At 44.2% G+C, this 24,864-nt stretch overlaps 2 protein-coding genes and 1 long non-coding RNA gene across 4 annotated transcripts in view; 1 reads left to right on the forward strand and 2 right to left on the reverse strand.

The window, feature by feature from the left end:
* Nucleotides 1-12,410, reverse strand: part of GAD2 (glutamate decarboxylase 2) — a 40,429-nt gene extending 28,019 nt beyond the window's left edge. Inside the window, exons 1-7 of the mRNA XM_061351370.1 lie at nt 12,277-12,410; nt 11,952-12,011; nt 11,650-11,799; nt 10,260-10,493; nt 5,300-5,390; nt 4,362-4,474; nt 278-393 (exon numbers count right to left, since the gene is read on the reverse strand). Coding sequence (XP_061207354.1) covers nt 278-393; nt 4,362-4,474; nt 5,300-5,390; nt 10,260-10,493; nt 11,650-11,799; nt 11,952-12,011; nt 12,277-12,352 — 840 coding nt within the window. The 5' untranslated portion in view covers nt 12,353-12,410. The remainder of the gene's footprint in view (nt 1-277; nt 394-4,361; nt 4,475-5,299; nt 5,391-10,259; nt 10,494-11,649; nt 11,800-11,951; nt 12,012-12,276) is intronic.
* LOC133211206 (uncharacterized) lies at nt 12,304-21,664 on the forward strand. Of its 2 annotated transcripts, XR_009725148.1 has the most exons (5): nt 12,304-12,442; nt 15,823-15,978; nt 16,039-16,074; nt 18,283-18,372; nt 21,084-21,664. It is a non-coding gene; the product is annotated as an uncharacterized LOC133211206 (long non-coding RNA). The 2 variants fall into 2 exon arrangements; XR_009725147.1 differs by lacking the exon at nt 21,084-21,664 and having other exon boundaries at nt 18,283-19,223.
* The window catches only part of MYO3A (myosin IIIA), a 111,085-nt gene continuing 101,439 nt past the window's right edge, over nt 15,219-24,864 (reverse strand). The window contains exons 33-36 of the mRNA XM_061351358.1: nt 21,658-21,767; nt 19,234-19,274; nt 17,326-17,466; nt 15,219-15,415 (exon numbers count right to left, since the gene is read on the reverse strand). Coding sequence (XP_061207342.1) covers nt 15,301-15,415; nt 17,326-17,466; nt 19,234-19,274; nt 21,658-21,767 — 407 coding nt within the window. The 3' untranslated portion in view covers nt 15,219-15,300. The remainder of the gene's footprint in view (nt 15,416-17,325; nt 17,467-19,233; nt 19,275-21,657; nt 21,768-24,864) is intronic.

Here is a 24,864-nt window from a genome sequence, read left to right on the forward strand (position 1 = left end):
CTGATGATGAGCTGTCTTCCTCTAATGTGGTCCTTACCATTCACATTGATATTTATACAGGCACAGGTGAGAGCAAAATAATGGCAGTGGTTTGTTCAGACACAGATAACAGCACAGCTCATCCCTCTACATATCAAAAAGCCAGCCCCTTCCATTTTTCTATTCCCAGTGAAGGAATAACAGAAATGAGGACAGTTGGCTACAAATTCCCATTCAGTTATTCATCATAAATTCATACAAGCAGATGCAACAGATAGGAAAAAACAGAAACACATACATGTTCTGATGTGAAGGCAACCAGTCTGGGAATAGCTGCCATTCCTTTTTCTTTAACTTCTGGGAACATCTTGAAACGTGCAATCAACATAGCATACATGTTAGATATGGCACCACCTGGAGTCCACAGTAATATACTGTTACTTTTTCTATGCATTGTAATATCATTGCAGAACAAACGACAAGTCTTGCTACAGATTTGCTAACTCTAATGCTAATGCTTCTGCAGCATGGCAGAAACATGGGTTCTTCTCCCTAATGCCCCTCACCGCTGGGCTGCACAGTAACAGAATCTACTACTTCCAAACAGCAATTTAGGCAAAAAAAACTACTGCAAAAAAGCGACTGGGGCTTCCTGTTATCCTCATTTTTTCTGCCCTTTTTCTTTCAGTCCCCAGTCTTATATTTTCATATGCCATCAACACATAGTCCCCACTCTGTTCCACCTCCCAAGCAGACACCTTACAAGGCAACTTCCTAAGGGGCTTTCGAGTGAAACCCAGTCTGTGCCTTCCCCTCCCAAATCAAGGTGGTGTTTCATGTCCCAGCTCTGAGGAAACCCACACAGTGAGTCCCAATAGACACTATCTTCTAGATAACTGGAGTTTAGGGAGGGAATTAAAAAGGCAAAAGGTCATTCTAACACATGCTTTTTATTTGTCCTCTGATGGGAGCAAGGAAAAAAAACTAGAGGTCCCTAACATCAGCCGTAAAATCTCTGGCATACATTCAATTAAAACCTAACCCTATTTTAAGATGGATACTTTGCCCACTTCAAGATGGGTATTGGATGACAGCTCTGCAGTACTTTGTTCCATTATTTCAATTGTCAATGCATAAGTTAGAAGCGAGCACTTTTCCTTTAAAAGACTTTTACAAACTGAGTCTTTGTGCCCACAGTGGAACAATGTTTGGTTATACGTTAATGCTGCATGAGCACTATGGGAATATAATGCAGAATCTGAGGCAGACTCTGAGTACATTTATGTATGTATGCACACAAACACACTCTCGCACATACACACACATAAAATCCACCGGTTTTATCCTGTATATATATACTGTATATATACAGACTGATTATATATTGATATGTATATTTATATAAAGTAAAAGTGTACACTGATCATGGTTTTAGGGTTTTAAATGAACAGGTCAGAGTGCAGCTGAGGTAGAGTTCAACTAACCCAACTTATAACTATCTAAAAATGGAGTGAAGAGCACAAGACATGCACTTCCAGGAGACAGCTCAGCTCATGCTAAGGTAGCTGTTTGTGGTAGGTGGGATGACTTGCCCTGCAGACATATACACCCCTCTCCCTTGAATGTATGACAGCAGTTGTAACTAGCCCTGGGTAGGCACCCAACACTTGGATAGCCAAGTGAGATAAGAAGAGATAATCGACCCTTTAAGCAAATCAACGTAGCTCTGGTGAAAGCAGCAACATTACACAATGTTACACCAGCAGGTATATGTGCTGGGAAATTTAACACTGTTTTGATTTTTGTAAGATTTGTATTTATCCCACTGGAGATTTATATACTGTTCCACAGCCCAGAGAAACCATGTCTTTTGTTTCTAATCAGTGTCCTATCTCCATTCTTGTAGTGAGCTTACCCCTGCTCTCAGCTTTCCCTGACCCCCCTGGCCCTCCTGTGAATCCAAGGGAAAATGCCATAAAGGGATGGCATTGCTGTCATGGGGGTCAATACAAATCAGGCTTTTTCTTCCCCTTTCAACTATCTTGAGACATATGAACATATTCTTACACTTTTCACAAATGACAAAAGAAGAAATGGAGAGATTAAGAGGAATTGCTTATGTATGTATCCCAGAAAAATGCAGATGTCATGTAACAGCTGCTGTTGATGACTTAGGTGACTGAACTAAGGTGACCAAGTTGAAGAAATCTGGCCTAACTTGTCCAAAGTCATTGGCTCAGTGTCAAAAGAATCAAGACTGAAATGCTAAGGCTCCCCAGTAATGTACTTTCCTACTAGTATTTATTACCTTGCCATTTCACCTTAAGCATATTAATAAGCCTGCATTCTGCCTTTAATTTTGCAGCTGTGTTTACACCCATGGTTAATTACAGGCAACAAAACACACCTACAGAATCTGGAGAACCTAATCAGGCCTTTGAGCTTTGCATGTATTGATACTGTATATTTCATTCCAGAGAATGAAGAGAGTGAGAATCTTTTCAACAGTAAGGTCTTCAGCTGAAGCCGTGACAGCTTGAAATGAGAAGACAGCATAGGGATGATTCTGATTATTGCCTAAAAAAGCAGAACCTGAACACTGGGTGCTGCTGAAGAGTGAATTAGAAATACACACTTAGCACAAACCAGACATTGCAGAGAAAGAAAGGATGAGAGGGGGCAGCACTGCAAACGCCAGCACAGGCACATACCTGCCAGAGAGCCCGACCCCATGCAGGTTTCAGCTAGATGAAATGAGCTCCCATATCTGACACTCTAATGCCAACCTGGTCCCCCCCGTCAGGCAGGGACCTTGAAGACCTGGTAGGAATGGCAGTTCCTCCTGAGGCAAGTATCTTTCCTGACTCACGCTATCCTGAGCGCAGCTTGCCACACTTGGGCAGATCTGGTGCATGGACTGAGCCTCTCACCCTCCCTGCTGCCCATACCCAGCCCCTGCTGCCCAGGTCTGGCTGAGCAGCATTACTACTGCTCTGCTCTTTCCTCTCAGGTCCCTGACAAACCTGGCTGGGCTATTGCAGCCCAAGCCTGCAAGGCAAGGAACTTGCAAGTTCCTTACAGTTACAGCAAGGCCAGCTGTACTGAGTCAGGCCAGGGTCTACACAGTAACCAGCCACTGTCTGGTTTCCAGAGACTTTCGCTTAGGTCCTGGGCTCGTGAGACACGTTTAGATGCTGCCCTGTGTAATGGAGGCCATAGTTTTGATCAGGAGCAAAGTAAAAGCTGTCAGAGCTTTTGCTCTCAGTGCTTTTTAAATAAGGACTCGACAAAAAGTGGTGTAATTTCTTCTCATCCTTTTCTCCAGCTCTCTGCAAAGGCCCATGAAAAAACTCCTGCACCACTACCCACATGTGCACTCACATGTGAAAAGCTGAAGATGAGCCTTGCCTGATCCTCTGCACAGCATGAACATTACCCTTCATGTCCTTGGAGAGCTAAACATACTAGGCTGTTATCAGTGAGGCTTTTCCTTTGCTCAACACTCCAAACACTTTCCCTCTCCATTAGGTCAATGAACTTTCTTTCTAGAAGGGCTCCCTTCCCATCAGCTATCAGTCTGTTCTCTTTTGACAAGCCAACGTTCTATGCCCAATATCAATTTTTTTAAATGTTTTGCAATTTGGTGAGATAGATAGGCCAACATTTTTAGCAATGAAATTCCAGAGTAAGACAGGAGGTGACAAAGAGTATAAATCAAAAGGCTAAGTGGAATGATTGAAATAAAAGCATGCCTTAACAATGTAGTGTTTATCAGAGTCAGTGGTTTCTCTACAGTTAACCACCACTCATTTTTTGCCTCACTGACTTGCCCTGAAGGAACCAGATTTCGATCCTTTACGCACTTAGGTTAACTAGCCACCCAAGTACCCTCCCTGGCCTCAACAGGGCAGCTCACACATGGAAAGCTAACCTCATACTGTAATGTTGGCAGGATCTTGTTGACCCCGCTAAAATTACTTTGAAAGGGGTGCTATGTCTTTCCCTCTTTGTTCTAATTTCCCCTGGAGAAATGGAGAGCATTGTCGTGTTTCTTCCCTCCGTTATTAACACAATGGGTTTTCTATTTCATGTAATCCATAAAAAGTGGGGGCAAAGCAAAACTGCAAGGCAAATGTCTTCTGATTATGTTTCCCATGTGCCATTACAGCTGCTCATAATGCAGTGCAATTTGCTCAAACAGACCCTCATAATCACATCCCTGAAATTCATAAACATGCAATAACTTTATCTCAAAGAGGCCACTGGTGGTTATTAGCAAGTGTCCTCTCAAACATGCATATTTAATTATGTTTACTCTTTAACTACAGGGGATGTCATATAGCATAGTCTGAGAAATATAGAAAGCTTGAAATGTCATGTACCAGGTGAAAATATCCCATCGCCACAGCCCCCTGGCCAGCCAACCATCTCTCTCATTTTCCTTAGTGTGACATATTCCAAAAGTACAAACACTGGAGCAATTTCATAGGTGAACCTGAAATGTAGTAATGTCCATATTTAATGCTTCATCTACAATACTAATACATCTTTTTTCCAATATTACATTACATTATATCCATAACATACTCTGCGTTGCACTGGTAGAGTTCTGTTTTACGATACTTTTGATAACCTTCCTTCTGATTTGACGTCAAATGTCTAGAAGTAGAAATGCTGAGAGTGCTTTCCATTTCCACCCTTTTCAGTGAAACCAATCTGGTGCGGCTCTTCCAGGCTCAAGGCTTTGTCCTATATTCAAGAACTGCTGAGCAGAGCCAGACCTTTGCCTTGCAAAAACCTGTGTGTATGTCTAGAAGCATACACGTCAGCAGCCCTATTCATGACAAGACACTGCATGAAGCTAAGCAAATGCACAAAAATGCTTCTAAGCCCCAAAGCAAAAAGAAAGCCCACATTTTAAATTCTGCACCTCTTTCTTACAAAAAGCAAAGGCTCTAACTGCTCTGAGTATGGATTGTACATAACTCCTCTACATGAATGCAACTGTTCACTTAGCACACCTTTCTTTTTACATATTTATGCATGCAAAAAGCTAAAATATCTTTTTCTGTATATTTTAGGGGGAGAGCAAAACCAACATCATATCACTATGATGAAATTTTATAAGAGACAGCCTACAGGACAATGTTGAAAATCTCCATGTAAATAGCTGTAGTAACCGTTTAAAAAGTAGACAACTGTTTTTCCAGCAACCTTTCTTTCTTTCTTTGTTTCATTCAGCTACAGCAGCCACTATTTTAGAGTATAACTGTAAAATCATGTTAAATATTATTATGGGGAAAAAAAATCTGCTACTTACATATTAGTATTTGCTGTTGATGTCAGCCAGTCTGCTGCCAATCCAACCATGTCCAATCCAGTTGAAAGTTGATTAAAATATCTGGGGTGCCCTGCATAAGATGGAAATTGTTACTGAAAGGCTGATGACTCTGAATGAAACTATTCAGTGCCGAGCAGTGTATTTACCTCCTGATTTCTATAGAGAAGGAAGTGCTTTCAAGGTATGAAAAAAAGCAAATAACAATAAGTACATTTCTTGGAAAAGGCAGGATTTCTCTTCGTTCTCATTGGAAACTCAGTAAAATCAGAGTAATTACACTGAACACAGAATAATGAATTCCAACATTCCTTATTATCCTCTCAATATGCCCTGAAAATTAGCACAACGCTGCCGCACAAAAATAGCTGTTTGCTCCTGTTAGTGTGTCACATGTTGTCACTGGATGTAGTTTTGCCTGGCTAGGTTTGAAAGGCACACATGAGACACCATCTGAAGAGGTTGCCAGTACATATAACATCAGTGATGAATGGCTAATGATTATAATAGACACGGGGAAATGAGAAAATGGAACATTTTGGTGACTGCTTTGCACATGACTCAATGGCTGATGATCGTAGGAAGATGGCAGGGAAGGTGAAGGTCCTTGTCATTTCTTCCCTGTCAGAGTGCAATTACAAATAGCCTGGCTGCTCGCAGTTGTGATTTTAAACAAACCCCCATGAAAACCAGCACTGCTGCCCTGGCAGAATGATGGCTAAGAATATACTCAATGAGCTGACAGTCCATTTACCTTCTTAATCTAATTGGCTCCTAATTTTTTCCTAAAATCCTGCTAGAGATTTTTGTTAAAAATGTGCCTGGACCCATTAAACCCAGGCACCATTAAAGCTGTGCTTTTACCGGTTGCTTCGTGTAAGCCCCTGTTAAGTGGCATAATTATCAGTACAAATTATGGGTGATTCACAATTACTTAAACACCATCCGACGCAAAGGAAGGCAGACTGTGCTTGAAAAACACCTGTCCTGACCCACAGACAACATGCTGTATTGCCATCAGAGGAAACAAAAGATCGACAAAATGCAGACCCAGCACCAGGAGAGAACTTATCTTTGGTCTCCAGTGGCCTCTTATCAGGCACGGACACATGGCTGGCAGAACAGCACAGGGAATTGCTCCCCAGCTCCCACCTTGCAATACACAAAGCAGAGTAATTGGGCTGCGTGGGCAGACCAGAGCAGGTGATAAGGGCTGGGGGTGCAGATATGCAAAATCCAGTTCCCTGTGCCCTTAATCTGAGATGAGCCTCATGCCATTGCCATTCAGCCTGACTGTGGTTTGCACTGAGCCCTCCCCACCGGAGATAAGAACTGCCACCTTCCCCTGGTCCACACAGAATCCCAAGGACAGGTGGCCAAAGCCCCTCAGGGACAGAGGGACTTTCCCAAGATCCAGCAGGATGAACAGGATCTGGCCCCTGCCCTCCATGCTGTCTAGTGGAGTAGGTGGCCCTGGGGCACATGTGCACCCCACCACCACTGCCAAAGCCACAGCGATCCCAGGGGCTCTGCCTGCAGAGGACTGCATCTCCCCTGATGATGGGATTTTGAGAGAGATTTCAGTATTTGCAGCTCAGGTTCAGTCTCTCAGCCAGACTCTAAGCCAGGGTCCCAAATTCCAACAGAAAGCAAGAGAAAATTAGGAGCTGAAAGTCTTAGGTGAATCTGTGTCACAGGAAAGCTTAAAGATGCCAGAAAAACTCCTGCTTTGGAAATAAATCCACACTGAAAAACTGGGGAATAGCAGAATTCATATTTGCAGCTGCAGTGTCTCAGCAGCTCACTGTCAGCCCTGTACCCAGCCCCAGGCGACAGCCCTGTTGTCACTGCTTGTTTCTTCAAGGACCCCCACAGCACACCTCTTGCTTTGGGAACTGCGGGAGGAACAGGGCTGGCTGCACATAGGGGTCAGGGCAGCTGCACCCTGGAGCAAGCGAGGTGGGGGGAGCAGCACTCTGCTCCTACAAAGACATAAGTTCGGGTGAGCAGGAGCTGCTTCTGCTGGCACAGCTGCTGGCAAAGCCCACAGTGCCTACACCTGTAACATGGTCCCCTCCACTCAGCACCGCTCCCTTCTGCAGCATGGCTTTAACATGCAATGGCAGAGAACACAATGCCCCAGTCTGACCCCAGCCTCAGCTGAAAGGGTTTGTCCATCCATGTGACACCCTAATATATAACCAAGCTCTTTTCCCTTGGCAAGATGGCCACAGAGAATCGTGTCTTTCCTTTAAAATACAGGCTTCACTGCCAAGTAAGAAGAATTTGTGAGAGATGCTAAAAAATCACTACCCAGGTGCCTTCTGCCTGAAATGCACATCCTTTGTCATGGCTGTCACTGAACAAAGAGGTGCCTGGAAAAGAGACCAACAGGATGTGGGGAAAGGGATGAGATGTGAAAATAAGAGATTACTGCTTACTGATTCATTTAGCAGTACACAGTGTATTTACAGATAACCTAGAGTAAATGGGCAGATGACGGCCATGAACCAGAACTGAGGCACTGGGACACCCAGAGCTGTGCTCCCCATGTCAAGGTTGTTGCTTTGCCCTATGCACCCTCCTCTCAAATATGCTTCTTCTTACACTTGGTTTCAGACACAGACATCTCGCATGAACATGAAGCCTCCACAGCCGCGACAGGGAAGAAATGAGAAGGTCTGAGCACAGCTGGACAGCATAGATAAAGGTATGGCCAGTGGCATTGTCTTTGGCCTTGCTCACAACCCCCCGGTACATGGCCTTCTGCCAGACTCAGGGCCTGCCAGGGATCAAGGCTGGACCAGCACTGGCTCCTCTCACCCTCCTCAGGGTTTCCAGGCCATTGTTAAATGCTCACATTTCAATTCCTCTGCTGAGCATCACACAGGAGCAGAATTCCACATCCATTTTCCCTGCATTTGCAAGCTGCCTTTTGCATTCTCGCAGACAAAATTCTTGCTGGGGGTGCATGCTGGTAGTTGATAAGGGGCAGAAAGCACTGTGTGACCACCCACAGGAACCCCACTGGGCCGTGGCACACAGGCAACACCTGGGAGCATCCCACACTTGCCCCTTGGCCAAAAAAAATCAACCAGCCAGTTCCTTCAGTCTCAACCGGGGACTGGTGCTTGGACTTGGGGATCCAGCTGTGAGGCTCTAATTTAAGCAATGCAATTTATTTTCTAATCAGCCTCCCAGGTCCCTTCAGCCAAACACAGCCCAGGCTTCCCCCCAGCTCAGGGGGTGCCATGTTCAAATGGCTCCTGGAAGGAGGAGCTGGAACAGAACCTTGCCGCCAGAAACCTCAGTGCACTGCCCTTCCTCTGAGGGCAATTCAAGTGTTTTGCTCTGAAGCACAAGCGGAAGGGCTTTGGGTGTAAATCCCGAGGATGCCGAGGAGCAGCGACAGCCAAGTGTTGTGGCTCTGCACCCTTCAGCTGAACCCCACCACACCACCACATCTCAGACCCCCCCCCCCATCAGTCCTTGGGCTCTGAATACATTATTTCCATTAAAACACATCCAAAAAATGCCAAGAAGAAAAAGCCTCACATATTTTCAGGGAGGGAGACAAATTGTAACGTTTTTTTAAAGGATCTGCTTTGGATGCACAAAATGAAATGGGTCCATTATGTGAAACAGTCTTTAACAAAAAACGATTAACGAAAATCACTGAAGAAACCCTATTGTTTGATTTCCCAGATCCACAGATCCTGTGTTTCATAGCATTCCGTGGAAGTATCTTTCCTATGCCCTGCCCAGACACATCACATGGATCACTGGACTGATCGACTTTGTTTCAGTGGCCATCATTTAACTATTTATTCCAACATTTTATGGGCATTTTGACTCCTACATCCAAAACATTCAGCTAGACATTTCTACATCTAAACAGGAAGGATTATACAGATCCCCCCACAGCCTTTACTGAGATCAGCCTGTTCTGTCCCCAGAAGATAACAAACCCTGTTTCTTGTTTCCCCTAACCTCCATTCACAAATCAGCCTTTTGCCTCCTTCAGTAATTGCTACGCATTTATTTCTAAGCAATTTCTCAGTAATTCAAATTCCCACTAAGAGCTCCCCTCGCTCCACATTATTTCTCAATCATAGCTACGGGTTTTGTCCGCCCTGCCGCAGTTCATTTAAGGTGGCCCCGGGTACTAAACCGGGGGGAGATCCCCGCTGACCTCCACCCGCTACGAAGCCCACAAGGCAGCACAGCTAAACGGGAGATGAGGGGGCCCAGAAAGCAGGAATCAGCCCACCCTTGCCTCCCCAGAGAAAACATACAGCAACAAAAGGCTAAACCATTTAGGGCTTTGTTTTTATTGCTTGAGCCTAAAGTTGTGGGGGAAAAGCCCTTAATACCCTTGTACACAGTTTCGTCAAATTCTCCTATTTTTATGTCCTGCAGGTAACGAGAGACACGCAGCAAATGGTCGCTGCGAGCTCCCTTTTACAGGATGTTTATTGTGATTTTGGCTTCTAAGCGGGCCGGTCCCTGCTCCCCCCCTGCAGGGACACACACACCCCTCATATCCTCACAGCCCATCCCCTCTGCCTCTGGGCTCCGGTCTGCGGGGAGCGAGAGGCAAGCCCCGGGCCATCTCATGTCAGATGGGTGCAAAGGGAAGGAGGAAAGTAGCAGAGGCGGTGAAAAGGCGGCGAAAAGGCGGCGAAAAGGCGGCTCTGTCTCACACGCGACAGCTCCGTCTCACAGAAGCATTAATTTTAAACGGAAATGGGTGCGCGGAGCTGCACGGCCAGAAACCGAGATTCCATCACCCCGGAAAACCATTCCTGCCTCTGCTAGGAATTGCTTGGAAGTGACAAAACACAGTCGCTGCTTCAGTCTCTAACGTTTCAAGAGAAAATGAAATGACACCTTTAATCAATGCAGGAGACCACAGAAGGTAGAAAACGAGAGTGGCCATTACCTGTTTTAATTGCATACTTCAGAGTTGTTCTGCAGTTCAATAAAATCTCTTCCAAGGTTTGTGGCTGGTCTGCCAGTTCCCAGTTATACTCCTGGAGTAGCTCATTTGGGTAATGGAAATCAATAACTTTTGTTGATCTATCGAAACTTTTCACCACATACTGAAGTAAAATGTCCACAACATCTTGTAGGAAAGACATAGTTGTTATTTCTCCATCACATGCTGGCAAAAGATCTGGGAAAGCAGAAATTAAAAGTTAACTTCGTTTTACAACCGTATACACAGGTTTTGGACAAGGGCTTCTCCAGTTTATGTTTAGGAAATCGTTTAGTCGTGTTGAATACAGATGGACTTTGTTTTCATTTAATAAGCCAATTGGCAAGACTAGTTTAAGGAGTGTTCTGAGAGATGATATCTAGGTTTTAATATTGTACCTAAAATGGTAATTTTTCCACACAGTATATTTCAGACCAATTTTTTTGGATAATGGGAATGGGAAACAAAAAAAAAAAAAAAAAAAAGGAAAACGAATCTCAGGAAAAATAAGTATTGGGAAACAAACGCTACAAGAAGCCCTCTAAAACCTGCCATCTGCCTTGCAATAAAACACCTCCACTGTGACTCTCCGATGCATGTCACTTGTTGATAATTTAAAGCCTTTTTCTGAGGCGACATTGCACTGTGTCTCGGTGTGCACACCGACATCTTTTGTTTAAGTGCAATGGCTCAGGCGGAGCCGAACTGTGGCAGAACCCCACAGTTCGGGTACCCCGGGAACGCTGGGGCTCAGCGGGAGCAGCGAGGGTCTGCAGCCGCCCTCCCTCCCCTCTTCTCTCCCAGCTCGGCGGAGCCCGGTCGCGCCGCGCTGCCCCGCTCCTCCGTGCGAACGGGAATGTTCCCGGCCAGCGGATTTCCGCGCGGAGCGGGCGTCTATGTAATGTAGTAGCGGGGACGCTACCTCTAAGGTCAGAAAGATGAAACGCAAAAATACCTCGAATTAAAACAAATCGCCAAGAGAGCGCTCTTTCTCCCTCCTCCCTCAAACCTTAGTTGCAAGGGACTTCAATGAGAAGGTCGCTGCTGTCAGTGCTCCGTAGAAAGCACACCCTGCAGGCTCCAGCGCGACGGGATTTTATAGCCCCTTCATTTTTTTTTCCCCCGGGATCTTTTGCCTTTTGACTTATTTTTCGGAGGGTTTGGGACTGCCCAGCTCCCACGGAGGCGCAGGAACGGCCCGGGCCGGGGGTGCGGAGCTCCGCGGAGCCGCCGCCGCGCACCGTCGGACTCCCCCCCGGTCTCTGCTCACGGCGGGAGGAGGCGATTTCCCTACCGAACCGCTGTTTTAGTTTGTTAGTTTTAGAGATGCAGCGTGGCCCCGGAGCGCTGTTACCTGTTGAGTGCAGAAAGGCGTAATTCACCGCCGCTTTCTGGCAGCCGCAGGGCTTTTTGTCGCAGGTACAGGCCGGCCGCGTCTCCGCTGCCCCCGGGGCTGCCCTGGCTCCGGTTTCCACAGGCTTCTCGGCATCTCCGTAGAGCAGGGCTTGACAGCGACACGAACACACGGCCTCAGCCCTGCGGCCTCACCCCCGCCCAGTCCCCCCACACCCCCCGCCCCGAGTCAGGGCCCTCGGGCGCTCCGCGGTCGCGCAGCCGGGGCTCCGCCGCGGGCTGCCGGGGCCTCTCTCCCCTTACCGCAGAGTTTGTTTCCGATCCCTCCCGTGAACTTCTGCGCGACCTGACACCAGGCTCTGGCTGCAAGAGAAAATGGAGCGGAGGGTCCGTGGGGACGGGCGCGGGCAGAGGGCACCTCGCTCGACACCCGGCACTGCTCCCCAAGAACCCCCTGCCCCGCTGAGCCTATCCGCGCCGAGCCCGGCTACAACCGTTGCCGGTCCCCGCCGCTCCGTCCCGCCGGTCCAGCAGACACAAAGGGGTCTCCGGTGGCCGGGCAGCGGTGCCGCTGCGGCTCCGCGGCTCCGTCGGGCCGGTCCATCCCGGCTGTTGGGCGCTCCCCTACCTGTGCCGGGGCTCTCTGAGGCGGCGGAGCCCTCCTCGGCCCCGAAGGGCCAGAAGCCGGAGCCGGGGCTTGCCATGGCGAAGGCGAACCGGCGGGGCGGGCGCGGAGCGGCGAACTGCAGCCCCGGCGGCCCGAGCGACTGTGCGTGAGCGCGGCGGGCGGGTGGGTAAGTGCGCGCGTCTGCGCCGGGCGGCGGCAGGAGGGGCGGGGGCGCCCCGGGCACGCGTGGGTGGGAGCCTCTGCCGTGGGCGCCCCCGGGGTGCGCTCCGCCGCGCTGCCGCTGCACGCTGACCCCCGACCGCGACGGGGCGGGCGGAGCAGCGAAGGGTCCCCTGCGCCCTGCGCCTAGGGGCAAGTTCGGGGCAGAGCCGAGCCATGGGGGCAGCGTGATGTGGGGCTGCAGCTGTCACAGCTGTGGTGGGGGAAAGTGAGGTGCCCTGTGCCGCCTCCAACACAACGACAGTCCTGCGGGCCCTGCGGCCGCAGCCCGGAGGGGTGGGAGCAGGGAGCCGAGACCCTCTCGGCGCCGCCGAGCTCTGAGTGGAGGGGAAGGGTGATTTTCTGGGCCTTAGAGCTGTAGATAGCTACGGTCCAGCCCGGTGCCCCGAGGGGAGGGCTGGGACACGGATCACTGGAGCTACGGGGAAGCCACCGCAATCCAGTGCTCTACAAAGCACCGAGAAATGCCCCCCTCCCTCCCTCCCAACCCTTCACTCGGGCACACCCGCGGCTGCGAGCAGGGGACTCCCGGGCAGCAGCGCCGAGGCGGGGCAGTCCTGGGGCGGGGAAGGGGCAGCCTCCCGAGGCCCTGCCGCCCCCCGGCCTCGTCGGCCCTGGCCGCTGCTGCGAAAGCGCAGGTGGAGGGGCGTGTGCTGGGCTGGGGGGACTCCGTTCCCCGCTCTTGACCCTGAGCTGGACAGAGGAGTCCCAGCTGCGCTCCCGCGGAGGTGGCGGGTGGAGCCCAGCGCGATGCCGTGGTGCCTGGGGAGGGCCCTGGGTCCCCCACCTGCCAACTGGGCACCGCTCCCGGCGTCCCCGGGCCGCTCCCGGGGTCTCCCCGCAATCCCCGGGGATGGGTAGCCCGGCGGAGCTCTGTCTCGGAAGCGAGACTGGAAGAGAAGGAAAACTGCCCCCTTTCCCTCCCCGACGTCGTTTCTGACCTCCCCTTCCTCCCAGATGGTTCCCTGCTCCCTGCGACCCCGGAGCCCTTCCTTGCCGTGACTGCCTCTCCTGCGGCACAGGAGGGCCTTAAGCCCTAACTCTTGAAGGGAGGCAGGCCAGGATTCGGCCCTGCCAGGAGCCCTTGTGAGGCAGTCACAAGGGGGGCTCCCAGGCCGTGGTCAGCCGAGGGCATCTGTCTTAGCATGCACCCACATGGTTGTCCTCCCTGTGAAAGCTCACTGGAATGTTTTGATGCTTTAAATCACCGTCCTGATGGGAAGGTAAAATAAAACCAGCCTGGGCATCTCTATGTGAAATTACAGGTATATTCCAGTTTCCAAATCACATCGGCATTAAGGTAAAATAGAGGGCAACTCTGGCTTTCCATGGCAAGAGGCTGCTGTGAGGTCTTCCCGCTTTGGCTTGCTCATGCCCCAGTCCATGGTGTTTTGTCAGCTTGGGGTGTAATTCAGACACAGCCAACCGTATCACTGCTTTGTGCATTTTTTATTTACTTTATCATTTTACTAGTACACTAGAAAGCAACTTTAAAACAGATGTTGATATTTAAATAGTTTGTCACAAATTTTACATTGCAGCAATTTTTAATCCAGCACCTAGCCTTATAACTAGTTAGAGATGAGGAAGCAATGATTACCTTTCTCTAGGGAAAGAAAGGGCCAAGTGTGTGTGTGAAACAGATAAAACCCAGCCCCTGTGGCTAGCTGCTGCTGCCTATTGTGGGATTTAAGAGAGCTAAGATAGGGAGCAGGAGCAGGATCAGGCCTGTATCCTGGAATCCTGAAATTTGCTGTCACTTGCTTTGCAGCTGGGAACACGCAATTATGAATCCTGAAAGGAAGCACAGCAATTATCTGTGTGGTTTCTGTGAAACAAGGTCTTTTGAATAAGGAATTGGGGGGGAAATTCAACCATGATGGCTATTGCTTTTATTTCCACTTAATTTCTAGCAGAACTGATTAAGAATGATCATTACATTTTGACAGCAATCAACCAGATACTGTATGTCTATTCCTTCTATTCCTGTCTTGGCACCCCAGAGATTACGATTTGTAAAAATCTAATGCAAAGGAGAACAAAGCAAACAAGATTTAAAAGTTCATCACTTAGTCACAAAGCTCAGAGGCAGAGAAGAGGGCTGGATATACTCCCCATAAATGGACATTGCCAACATAAAGATTATACACACAATAGTGACCTTTAAAACTGGCTACTAGCTTTACAGTAAAGTCAATAGTGAAATAAAATGCCATAGTATGCTATCCAATTAATCATTTATATTTATTTTCATTAAAGGGATGCTTGCCACAAACAGTTCATCCCAAAACTCAGGCATTGTTAACCTAAAATGAGCAGAAATTCCCCTATGGTGCTCTTGTCATCCCCCCCCCCCAAAAAAAACCCCAATTTATTAGAAACAATAACTAAGGTTTTTTGAAGGTGCCTGTGGGAATTTGAAAGCTTAACTAGGGAACTATAAACTAAATGATCTATTTTAATTGGATGAGACTGATGAAATGCCAAAAAGAACCATGCATTGAGGAATGTAAACTAGATTTAAGCTCCTTAATGTCTAATAATTTTAAGATGTAGCAGTCATATCCAAAAGAAAGATGATTTTTATATTTTTCTTTTTTAAAGGATATGATGTGACTGACAGTGTCCCTTTGCAATGGTGTGGGGCTGTAAACCACAGTATTCACATTCACACAAACACACATGTTGTAAACTTGAAACATTGAAGATTTTAAAAAAGAAAAAAATAAGGAAGCACATGGTATAAAATGATAAAAAAAGAATATGCTAATAAAAGCCAAATGGCAGCAGGAACAGCAGCAGCAGCTAGAACTGCTGGATAAGGCGCCGGCGCTGTGAGGTCTTCCGCAGCAGTCGTCTGTAGTCATAGGGATTATCTTCGGTTTTACTCTCTTCCAGGGGGCTTTCCGCAACCCTCGACCTAGGGATTCAGGACAGAAGTGGTTTAGAAATTGAAGTCAAAACATTTACCTTGGCAAACACTCCTAATCGACTGCTTCACCTCCTCCCTCAGAAGGGGGAAATAAAAGGAGAATGAACAAAAACCAACTGACTTTGCTAGGCCTCTTCCTGCGCTGCGTAAAGCAGGCACCTCGGAACAAACACGCTATAGACTAGAAGCAGATGAACACAGAAGAACAACATGTTCTTCTACAAAGGGGACATAATAAAAGGACACAAAACCCTTGAGAACACAGGGGTGCTTCGCAATAGCGTTTGCCTGATGCTTATTGAACAAGATTTTCAGTCAATTTTTTGCTCTGTTTCTAACCTGCCTGTGGAGCACAATGTAAATGTCCATCTCATCTTATTTATGTCTTTTTTCAGATGGCAAGATGCACCTTGGGAGCCGCCTCTGACAGGCTGGAATGGTGACCTGGCACCAGGTGTTACCGTGAAGCAAGATTAAAAACAAAACTCAATTATTTTGCAAGTGTATTGCTTTGAAATAATTACAAACATTTCTAGTGTTCTACCCTAGAGGTGTACCCCACCAGTGGTCCTACACCAGAGGTGTAACCCACCAGTGGTCCTACACTAGAGGTGTACCCCACCAGTGGTCCTACAACAGCATCAGAGGTAAACCGCCAAAAAAAAAAGGCTCAGTGCTTCACTTCTGTAGTCTGAAAAGATTGTGTAGTCTTTAGATATAGGTAACCCCATCTGAGAGATGCTGAAGGGCAGAAGTATTTATTAATTGCATTCGTCTGCACTCAGAGATAACAGTGTAAATTTAGAAGTTACACAGATATTTTCACTATGAGTAATTAGGATGCAGCCAGAGCAGCACCTGGTAAAAGGTAAGCAATTCCTTTTAGTAAGCTCAGTGGCAAAACTCTCACTCATCTAAACCAAACCCCAAGGTAACAGATCTAATGTATTTAAGCACCTTAGAAATGCAACATTTTCCAAGGGATGTAAGTTATACGGTAACTCCCTGATATTATTATTTGTAATTCCATGCCTCCATAACACCTTCCTAAAACTAATTTAGATCCTACCTGAAAAAAAACACTCCCCCCCAAAAAAAAAAAAACCCATAAAAAAGGAAGTGGCACAATATCTTCTATGAACATGTTTTTTTTGTTACTATAAATACATTTTCAAATTCATTGATCATCCCAGGTTTACTGTTTCCCTTAAGCTTTTGACCTTTATACTTCCCAAGTTTTTCTTACTTATCTGAAGACACAAGAAGATATAAATATATCAAGACATATAAATATGGGTTTGCATGGGCAATGCGTATGGGTACATTGGCCAGAGTGAGAATACGGATTCCCTTAGCCCAGCAGAGGTCACCCTCTATGAAGTCTATGTGGGAAGAGAGGAGGTGGCGTAAACCCTCCCTTTAGGGTTTCCCTCCTGGCTGTCCACCTTGGTGGGGTCCACCATAGGCTAGAAACATGAGTGCTGCTATAGAACAGTAGGAAAAGGAGGCAGTCAAGCTGGTGTCTTATCTACAGAAAGCAGGCAGAAAGTTGGCACGCATCCGCCCTACTTAAAACCTAGATCAGAAATACAACTTTTAGGTTCTCCTTCAGTCTAATCTGATTTAGAACAGATATACAGCAGGATGTCTGTCCATCTCATCTGGCACTTGGGAGGCCAAAAACTAGCAGGTAGGCTGAACACCAATCATACCACCATTTGTCCTTACTGCATAAAGATGGGAAAATTTCAGCTACACATTTTACAAGTTAATTTGGCAAGATTGTGCAGATAAAAACATAGGTTTGAAAGTTTATTTTTCTTTATGTGAATCTTTTGAATATCTCAACAAGGTTATACAACACTTATTTTTTCCTACTATTATTTTGTCTGAATTACCTTTCAGCACCTCTTAGTATTGAAGTCTTGCGCTCAGCTGTGTGTCTCTTCTTTCTTGTGGTAGAACTGCTGTCCTTTGAGGTGGGATCAGTAGATGAAATTTCATGGTAGTAGATATCTAAATCTAGGACTTTGCTTAGACTGTCAATAAATAAGTACACTAGGTTAACAGTTAAACTTTTGAATATTACATTCAACATTCAAAAACAAGGCAACCAAATATCATGAGTTGTGTTTATCCACTGAGGTTCTAAGGAAAAGCATACGTAAGCACCATAAATGAGTCTTTGAAATGTGACTGCTGTATGATGCAGATAGATACTGAGAATTCTGAAATAATAAATACTTTTATATGTTCATAAAGCAGACATCTATGACTGAAATTGTTTGCGTTTGCCCTTATACTTAATGAAGAGGCATTTTTAGGGTATAATTCATCTGACCTATTTTAGATATCTCTTTGAGGAAGAGATAAATTATATTGCTGAAAATGACCATTTTTGTCTCTCAGTACAAGAAGAGAGTCTAAGGCAACTAGTTCAGATATCAGTGTCAATAATGCAGATGTCTCATATTTTGTTAGATGAATGCTATCCAAGGTATCGTATGTACAGAAAAAAACAATCCAACATTCAGCTTAGAATGACCTGGGAAAAAATAATCTCCTAAAAGCAACCTGAAAAAAGAAGTTCAGAATTCAATTCTCACATTGGTAGCAACCAGAAATAACTCATTGATTTCAGTTGCTATGTTCTACTAACACAGAGTCAGCCCACAAAAGAAGATGCAGTCATGGAACTGATTTAAGATGGAGCTAGATGTAAGCTGAGTAAAACCTAATCAAGGTCAAATGAGAGAAAACACTAGATTTGGATTTTAATTTTTTTTTTTGTTGCTGTTTTTGGCTAAACAGAAGAAATAATAGGTGTGATTTTTAATTTTATTTTTTTTTTTCAGGATGCAACTGACATCAGAAAAAGAGCTGCAACAGACCAGACATGGGGGACATGGGCATTAAGTGGATCCTTTAAGCAGTGGCATAATCAAGTGCAATTTAAACTGTGACTGAATGAAGCTAGATGCTCTGAGCACATACTGTGTTCATGTAATGCATTTCACTTCTTTTAAGATATGTATTTTAGATACAGAGTTTGTATTCTGCAACTTCAGCTGAGGATAGTGCTAAGAGCTCATTTGTCTTGCATGTGTGACCTGGCTACCATAGCAGGCATACTGTGGTACCACAGCAATGTCACTGGGGAGCAGCAGTAAAGTATGGAAACACCAATAAAATAAAGCTACGATGTACGTCAAAAGCTGTGAACCATGTCTACAGCACACATAAGGATCTAAGATACAGAAAGGCAGAATATATCTATTGCTTGCTTTATTTTTGCAGAGATCCATCAAAATGGGTTAGTTACACTGTAAAGACTTCTAGTTGAAATTTCAAGGACTATTCTTCTTTACCTGTTATTAATAATTAATGTTTTATTTTTTATGATCTATTTCCAGTCATATATTTTTAGGTGAGAATTTTAAGAGTCTTTGTATTTTTGCTAACAAAAAAGAACTGGTTCCTCATTTGCTTTGACTGGAATTTAAAGCACCTTCAATTACTTTCTGTGTCAGAACTATCTTTGATGTGGACCTTATCTTATTATTATGCTTGTGTTGCCATGGTAAAGGGCCATGCTGTGGTAAAAACTGAATGACTGAATTGTATAATGGGTTTTTGTGGCTGAAAATTGCCTATTTTAACTTTGTATATGATGTCCTTCCTGTGAATCACCAAATTACCATGCTTTTTCTTTTTTTTTTTTCATGCTTTATTCTCCTGGTTGAAGTAAAGCTAAGAACTATTCAAGAGTACTAAAATGACAATAGCGAGATAATGAAAAAAATTACCTTTCTTTCCTTGGTTTCCGTTTTTCGTCTTGTATGGATTTCTAAGAAAATACAAAATCATTTAAAAATACTAAAACGGAAATTTATGCAAAGATATAATTCATCAGCATGTTAGGTACGAGGGTGTTGTATATCCGAAGTATATCTAAAACTAAGTATCTATAGTTGTTTTAATGTTTTAATGACAACACTGCCTCACTGACAGTGATCAGTGTCTCACTGTGATGCCATCAGAATTTCCATGAATGCAGGCAACTGAGTGGAAGCAGGCATAATCCTATTCTCATTAATGTCCATGCAGTCTTGTCACTTCTTGTGGCACGTCAGGTTTTAGTAAAACAAAATAGACACAGGCCCCATTTAAAAAGCAGTATATTAGGCAGCAAGAGTGCCCTTTAGGATACAAGACATCTCAAAATGCAGAGAAGATTCATAGGGAATGTAATTTCTTGCCTCTAATAGATTTCTGTCCGTACCGCAAAAACAATGTCCTATTGCAGCACCTAATGCACCACTCTTCAAAAGCAGTACTTTTAAGTGCAGATGGTCTTAATTTTGGTCTTGTGCTTCTTGCAAATGAGTGAAAACTCACTAGGATTAGTAACCATAAAGTCACTGAGAATCAGAAAACCTGATGGACTTCAGAATGCAGGCAAATTGACAAGACATATAATTTCAAAATGATAGGCTGATTTAAAGAAATATACCACAAAATAAACTTTTAGTGCCTTATATGAACAATAGTGTCAGGCTTCATTTGTACCTGTGTATCCCTTTAGCTCATTTGATATGCAAGGAAATGAGTGAGAATGGAAGATGTCGAATTAGTATCTGCGACATGATGTGAGACAAATTCTGTTTTTCACAGAAGATACAGAAAAAATGTCAAAAAATGCACTTAGATTGTGTTCCTTCACTTTCATGTGATCTGGACCTGATAATCACCTGGAATACCTGCAGGTCACAGTGAATTTTAATAAGGTAAAAAATCCAGGATAGCTGGGAAAGCCGACTACCCTCAAGGACCTCAGGTTAGAGCTCAATGACTTACCCAAGGTCTACAGATTTAAGAACTAGTAAGTCCCTTTTCTAAGCTTCAGTGTATAGATGTTTCTGCTGAACCTTTCCCTTACCGGTGAACTTTTGGTCAAGAGGACAGGATTCTCTTTTTCACACCTTCTTGAAAAATATGACTAATTATAGGTAATACTGATCAATACCTTGAAAAACTGCTGCTAAGAATTAGTTTAAAAGTTCCCTAGTGCTACTGCAGTTTTTGTTTGCACTGTTGTGATGGCTGTTTTCTGATATGGAGCTGGCTGTGTAACAAATCACCTTTCAGAAAATACTCTATTCCTGACTGTATGGTATTGGTTTTCTAAATATGCATTTACTTTAGAATTCCCCTTCTCCTCAGAAATTTCCCAATACAGAATTCAGTGTCATGCCTTTCATTTCAGTCCTTTATGTCACCAGTCTTGCTTTCACACACCAAATTTTATTCTTACATGTGATTTTATCCTTAAGAATATAATTTCTTTTCAGAATATCACAGTTCCAAAGCTGTGCTATTTCAAAGCCCCATAATAAAACATGGTCGTATTTGCCCTTTTTGGTATGCCAGACACAACTAGCCCTAAAGGCCCTGGTGACACCTTCTGTTGAAAGGAGAAGCAATTGCTACAGTTAGTTTATTAGCTGGGCTCTCACCGGCTGTTAAAATAGGTCACTAAGATACAGGCACCTCGAGCAAATGAGTTTAATTGCTTTTTTGTTGGAACTGCCTTCTGAGCTGCTTTTACATTTTCTCTCCTGCTTACTTTCTTGCCTTTTTTTTTTCTATATTTAAGGGCACTGAAGTCAAGAGTGGAAAGCAGCACTCGGTATCTGAACTTGGACCAAAGGCTATATATAGAGACACTCAAACCCATTAGTCTCCTGAGCTGCTGGTGTTTGCCAGTTCCTTCATAATCACAATCTGACACATTTGTAAAGGAAGTTACAGTGTGCATACTAATACAGCCTGTTTTAATATTTCCTCTCTCTGCAAGATCAAGCACTAATTTAGATGCTCAAAATAGCTCTCCAAGCAAACCTCTTTCTCTCCCATGACTTACAAAGAAACTATGGAGACCAGGCACTTCATCTGGGTATTGAAAGTGCAAATGCTGCTTATGCATATAATTGATGTGCGTACATTTAAGTATGTACAAAAAAATTGGTCTGACTTAGGTCCCCAGTCAGGGTAAGTGAACCTCAGTTTCAAATCTAGTTTGAAATGTAAAGTTTGCAGCCTGCCTCCTTTCAGCAGGACACAGCTTTAATGTTGCATTAGAAAGGAACATATCAAGTCGGGTGATTAGAAAGGAAGTTTAGGTGGGAATTATCTGGAAGTTTTAGCCCACAAAAGCTTGCTAAACTCACATGTATTAGAGTGTAGTAGGTGGAATCTTCTGGATTATTTAATGTCTTGGGCTTCCGTGGCCTCCTTGGGGGTCTCTTCATTGGGCGAGAGTCTTCTACTTTGGCTGCAACTGTAAAAAAGCAGAAGATTGCAATGATTATTTCTTCATAGAATGGGATGCTTTTATGAAAAAGAGGGAATTTCACTGAAGAGAAAAAAAAAATCCATATAGCCACTTTTACTGCTTTCAGTAATTGAAGAAAGCAACTGTTTCAGGCATTTCCATCACCGGCCTGGAAATAAGAATGCTTTTATCCATTTGAGTCCTGACTACCCACAGCGACACATACCATGTAACAAATGTCAGGCTGAGGCAGCCCAGCAGTCTACCTGGCACAGGCTTCTTCTGAAAAGGGCTGATGCTCCACATTGAGAAGAGGGTAATGATGAAAAAATGGGAAAAGAAAATATGCATATTGGCTACTGGAAGGCTACCATCTTGTAGCTGGATCTGGATGGTGTGGACGCTATTTTTTTCCAGGCCCAAGTTGATCATTAAGGTGCTGAATCAGAGCAATAGCATCAGACCTCTGATTCAGAGGATGGTCCTTTACATTATCATGGTGTAGATTTTCCTCAAGGTCTCCTGCTGAGGCTATTCATTTCAAGCCAAATCATGTACCACTGGGCAACACAGTGTGACCATGTCCATTGCATCCAGTGTAATCTAGTTAAGTTTACTCAACTTCTGGTCTTTATATCTACAAAAACTTTCTGCAAACATGCAAAAAATGCCTTCATTCTAATGGAAACAAAGTTAAGATTTTTAACACAAAATGGAACTGCTGTTCTCTGTCAGTCTCCAAACTCAAGAGTTGGACACTGACTTGTGGATTCCATTGGCTGGCACACAAGAAACTAGAAAAATCTCCTGGATGATTGCTTGCTTAAAATTTATATGCAATTCTGGCAGGGCTAAGATGTACGGCTGATACGGATTCATAGCCTGTTTGTCACAGAGCCAATAGAGAGTGCAGGGTCCCTGCAGAATTGACTCTGTGAGGCTGAGGGACCACAATTGTACAGCATGGTGAGCATGATCACCTTACAGTCAGCTTCAGCTACAAGAAAAGTTAATAGGAGGCTATAGCAATTCCTTCATGATGAAGGGGATTGCACGGCAGGAGAACACTGATGCCAGAGGTGGATCACAGGGACACACACAGAGAGATGAACGATGTCACAGCACAAGGTTTAGGCACAGTGAACTGTGTGTCCAGGTATATCGCATTATCCAGTGTGGTTTTACATTGTCCTTGTCCCATCACAGAAGTAATTAGAGAGTAATTTCTCCATGACAGAAAACATCACCTTGGAAATGAACATAGTGTGAGGGTGGAATGAGGATTTAGCTCCCAGTGAATTACTAAATTGTGTTTTCCTGATCTAATCCTCCTTCACATGAAGCAACTTTAACTCTCTAACCCAGATGTGCTAAATACCTGTGATTGCATCTTGGAAGGAGGAATGTATTTTGTTCCCTAATGACCATCAGAAACCCCTTTTACATGATAAAAGTAAAAACTCTTGCATGTACCTCAGGCAACTTTTTAATTAGGAGGTAGCACAATCATTCAAAATGAGAAATGATCAGTGATACATCAGTGTTGACTCCTGCAAAATTAGCTGTGTAAGTTTTTGTTCTGTGTGATAAATAAAGGCTTCTAAAGGTCACAGATATACACAGGAGCCAGAATGAATAATGTTAATTTAAATTGTAGTTGGATAATGATTACATTTATTGTTTTAGTTTCTTATCTGAAATGCAGACTGCTTCTCATGTAATCAATGAACAAGTATCTTTTAACATTTTGAACTTAAGAAAACAACAGTGTACAGATAATTCATGTTAAACAATGAAATTTAGATGCAATAATTTCATTTCACTAACCTGTGTTAAATATAAATTACATTCTTTGATTTGAATAGGTATAGCAGCCCTGACTGTGCTCTTACGTGGGCTGTTGTTACCTTGCTGCATATCAAATGGGCCACCTGGAGTTATGCGAGTTTCCATTTGTGAGAGAGTAGAGGCATATCTTCCCTATTTTAAACACAACAGGAGCCTAAACTGGAAACAATATCTTAAAAAAAAAAAAAAAGAAACAACAACCAAACTTAAATTTCGGTGTAGTTGAATAGAAACACCCAACCCTTTGTCTGTAGGATGTTTTCAAAAATTGTGTCAAAGATCATGGCTGCATGAAAATCTGAAAAAAGAAAATGAAGCCAAACTGGGGCTTTAGGAAAATCCCAGGGAAAAGGCTCTCATTACACCTAAAGACTTGTTATTGTTCCCTAAGAATTCATCACTATGTATGCTGTTACATTCTTTAATTCATCACTGTCAAACACATAAAGCATTATCATATTCTAGATTACAATTACTCCAACTGAAATTACTTACATACTTCTGTATGTGCTCTGCAAAGAAGACTCCTATTACACTGAAACCCCAGAATTCTGACAATGCTAAAGGTTTCAGTAAAAAATAGCTTTTCACCTCTGCTTATGTGTTGTACATATGTCTGAACTATGCAAAAACTTAACAGAAATACTATATTGGGTTAGGCAGGCTTCGAAGCTTGGATATCCATCGTTTCTATTTAGAATTACATATGGGGCTGAAGATGCAATTCTGAGTTTTGTCTCCAAATTACATAGTAAGTAAGTAAAACATAATTTGATGGGTTTAGCTTGCTTTGCTTTACCAGAAAGTGAACTTGTGATTTCCTTCTGGACTTAGATTTGTGTGTTCACTGCTACTGAAATAAGGTGATGTGGTAGTTGTTTGTACTGGACAACTCACTGCACAAAGCAAAACTTGTTTTTTTATTAGTTGTCAGTAATTTGAGAAATCATTTAATTAGTGGAGTTAAAGGTGGAATGGAAGTTAAATACCCAAGCCTGGTACAGGGTGAGTTTGATGCACTTGTTTTTCAGATGGCTTATACTTTCCTGTATTAGGCGATGAAGCAGCAAGGAGGGGTAAAATCATTCATTTATTATAAGGCCAATTATGTTGCTTCTAGAATCCATGACAAATAAAAGGTTTTATTGAAGCCCACTCTCTCCATAGTAAAATACCTTATATCCTATTTTTCCTTAAGACTTCAAGTATCCCTAGCTAGACCTGGCTGTGTGCTTTATATGCAAAAGGAAAACTG

This window comes from Neopsephotus bourkii, unplaced genomic scaffold (genome assembly GCF_033783945.1).
Source record: "Neopsephotus bourkii isolate Nb327-2 ecotype Australia unplaced genomic scaffold, CSIRO-AGI_Nbou_v1 NB_53, whole genome shotgun sequence".
In the NCBI taxonomy this organism is placed as follows: domain Eukaryota; kingdom Metazoa; phylum Chordata; class Aves; order Psittaciformes; family Psittacidae; genus Neopsephotus; species Neopsephotus bourkii.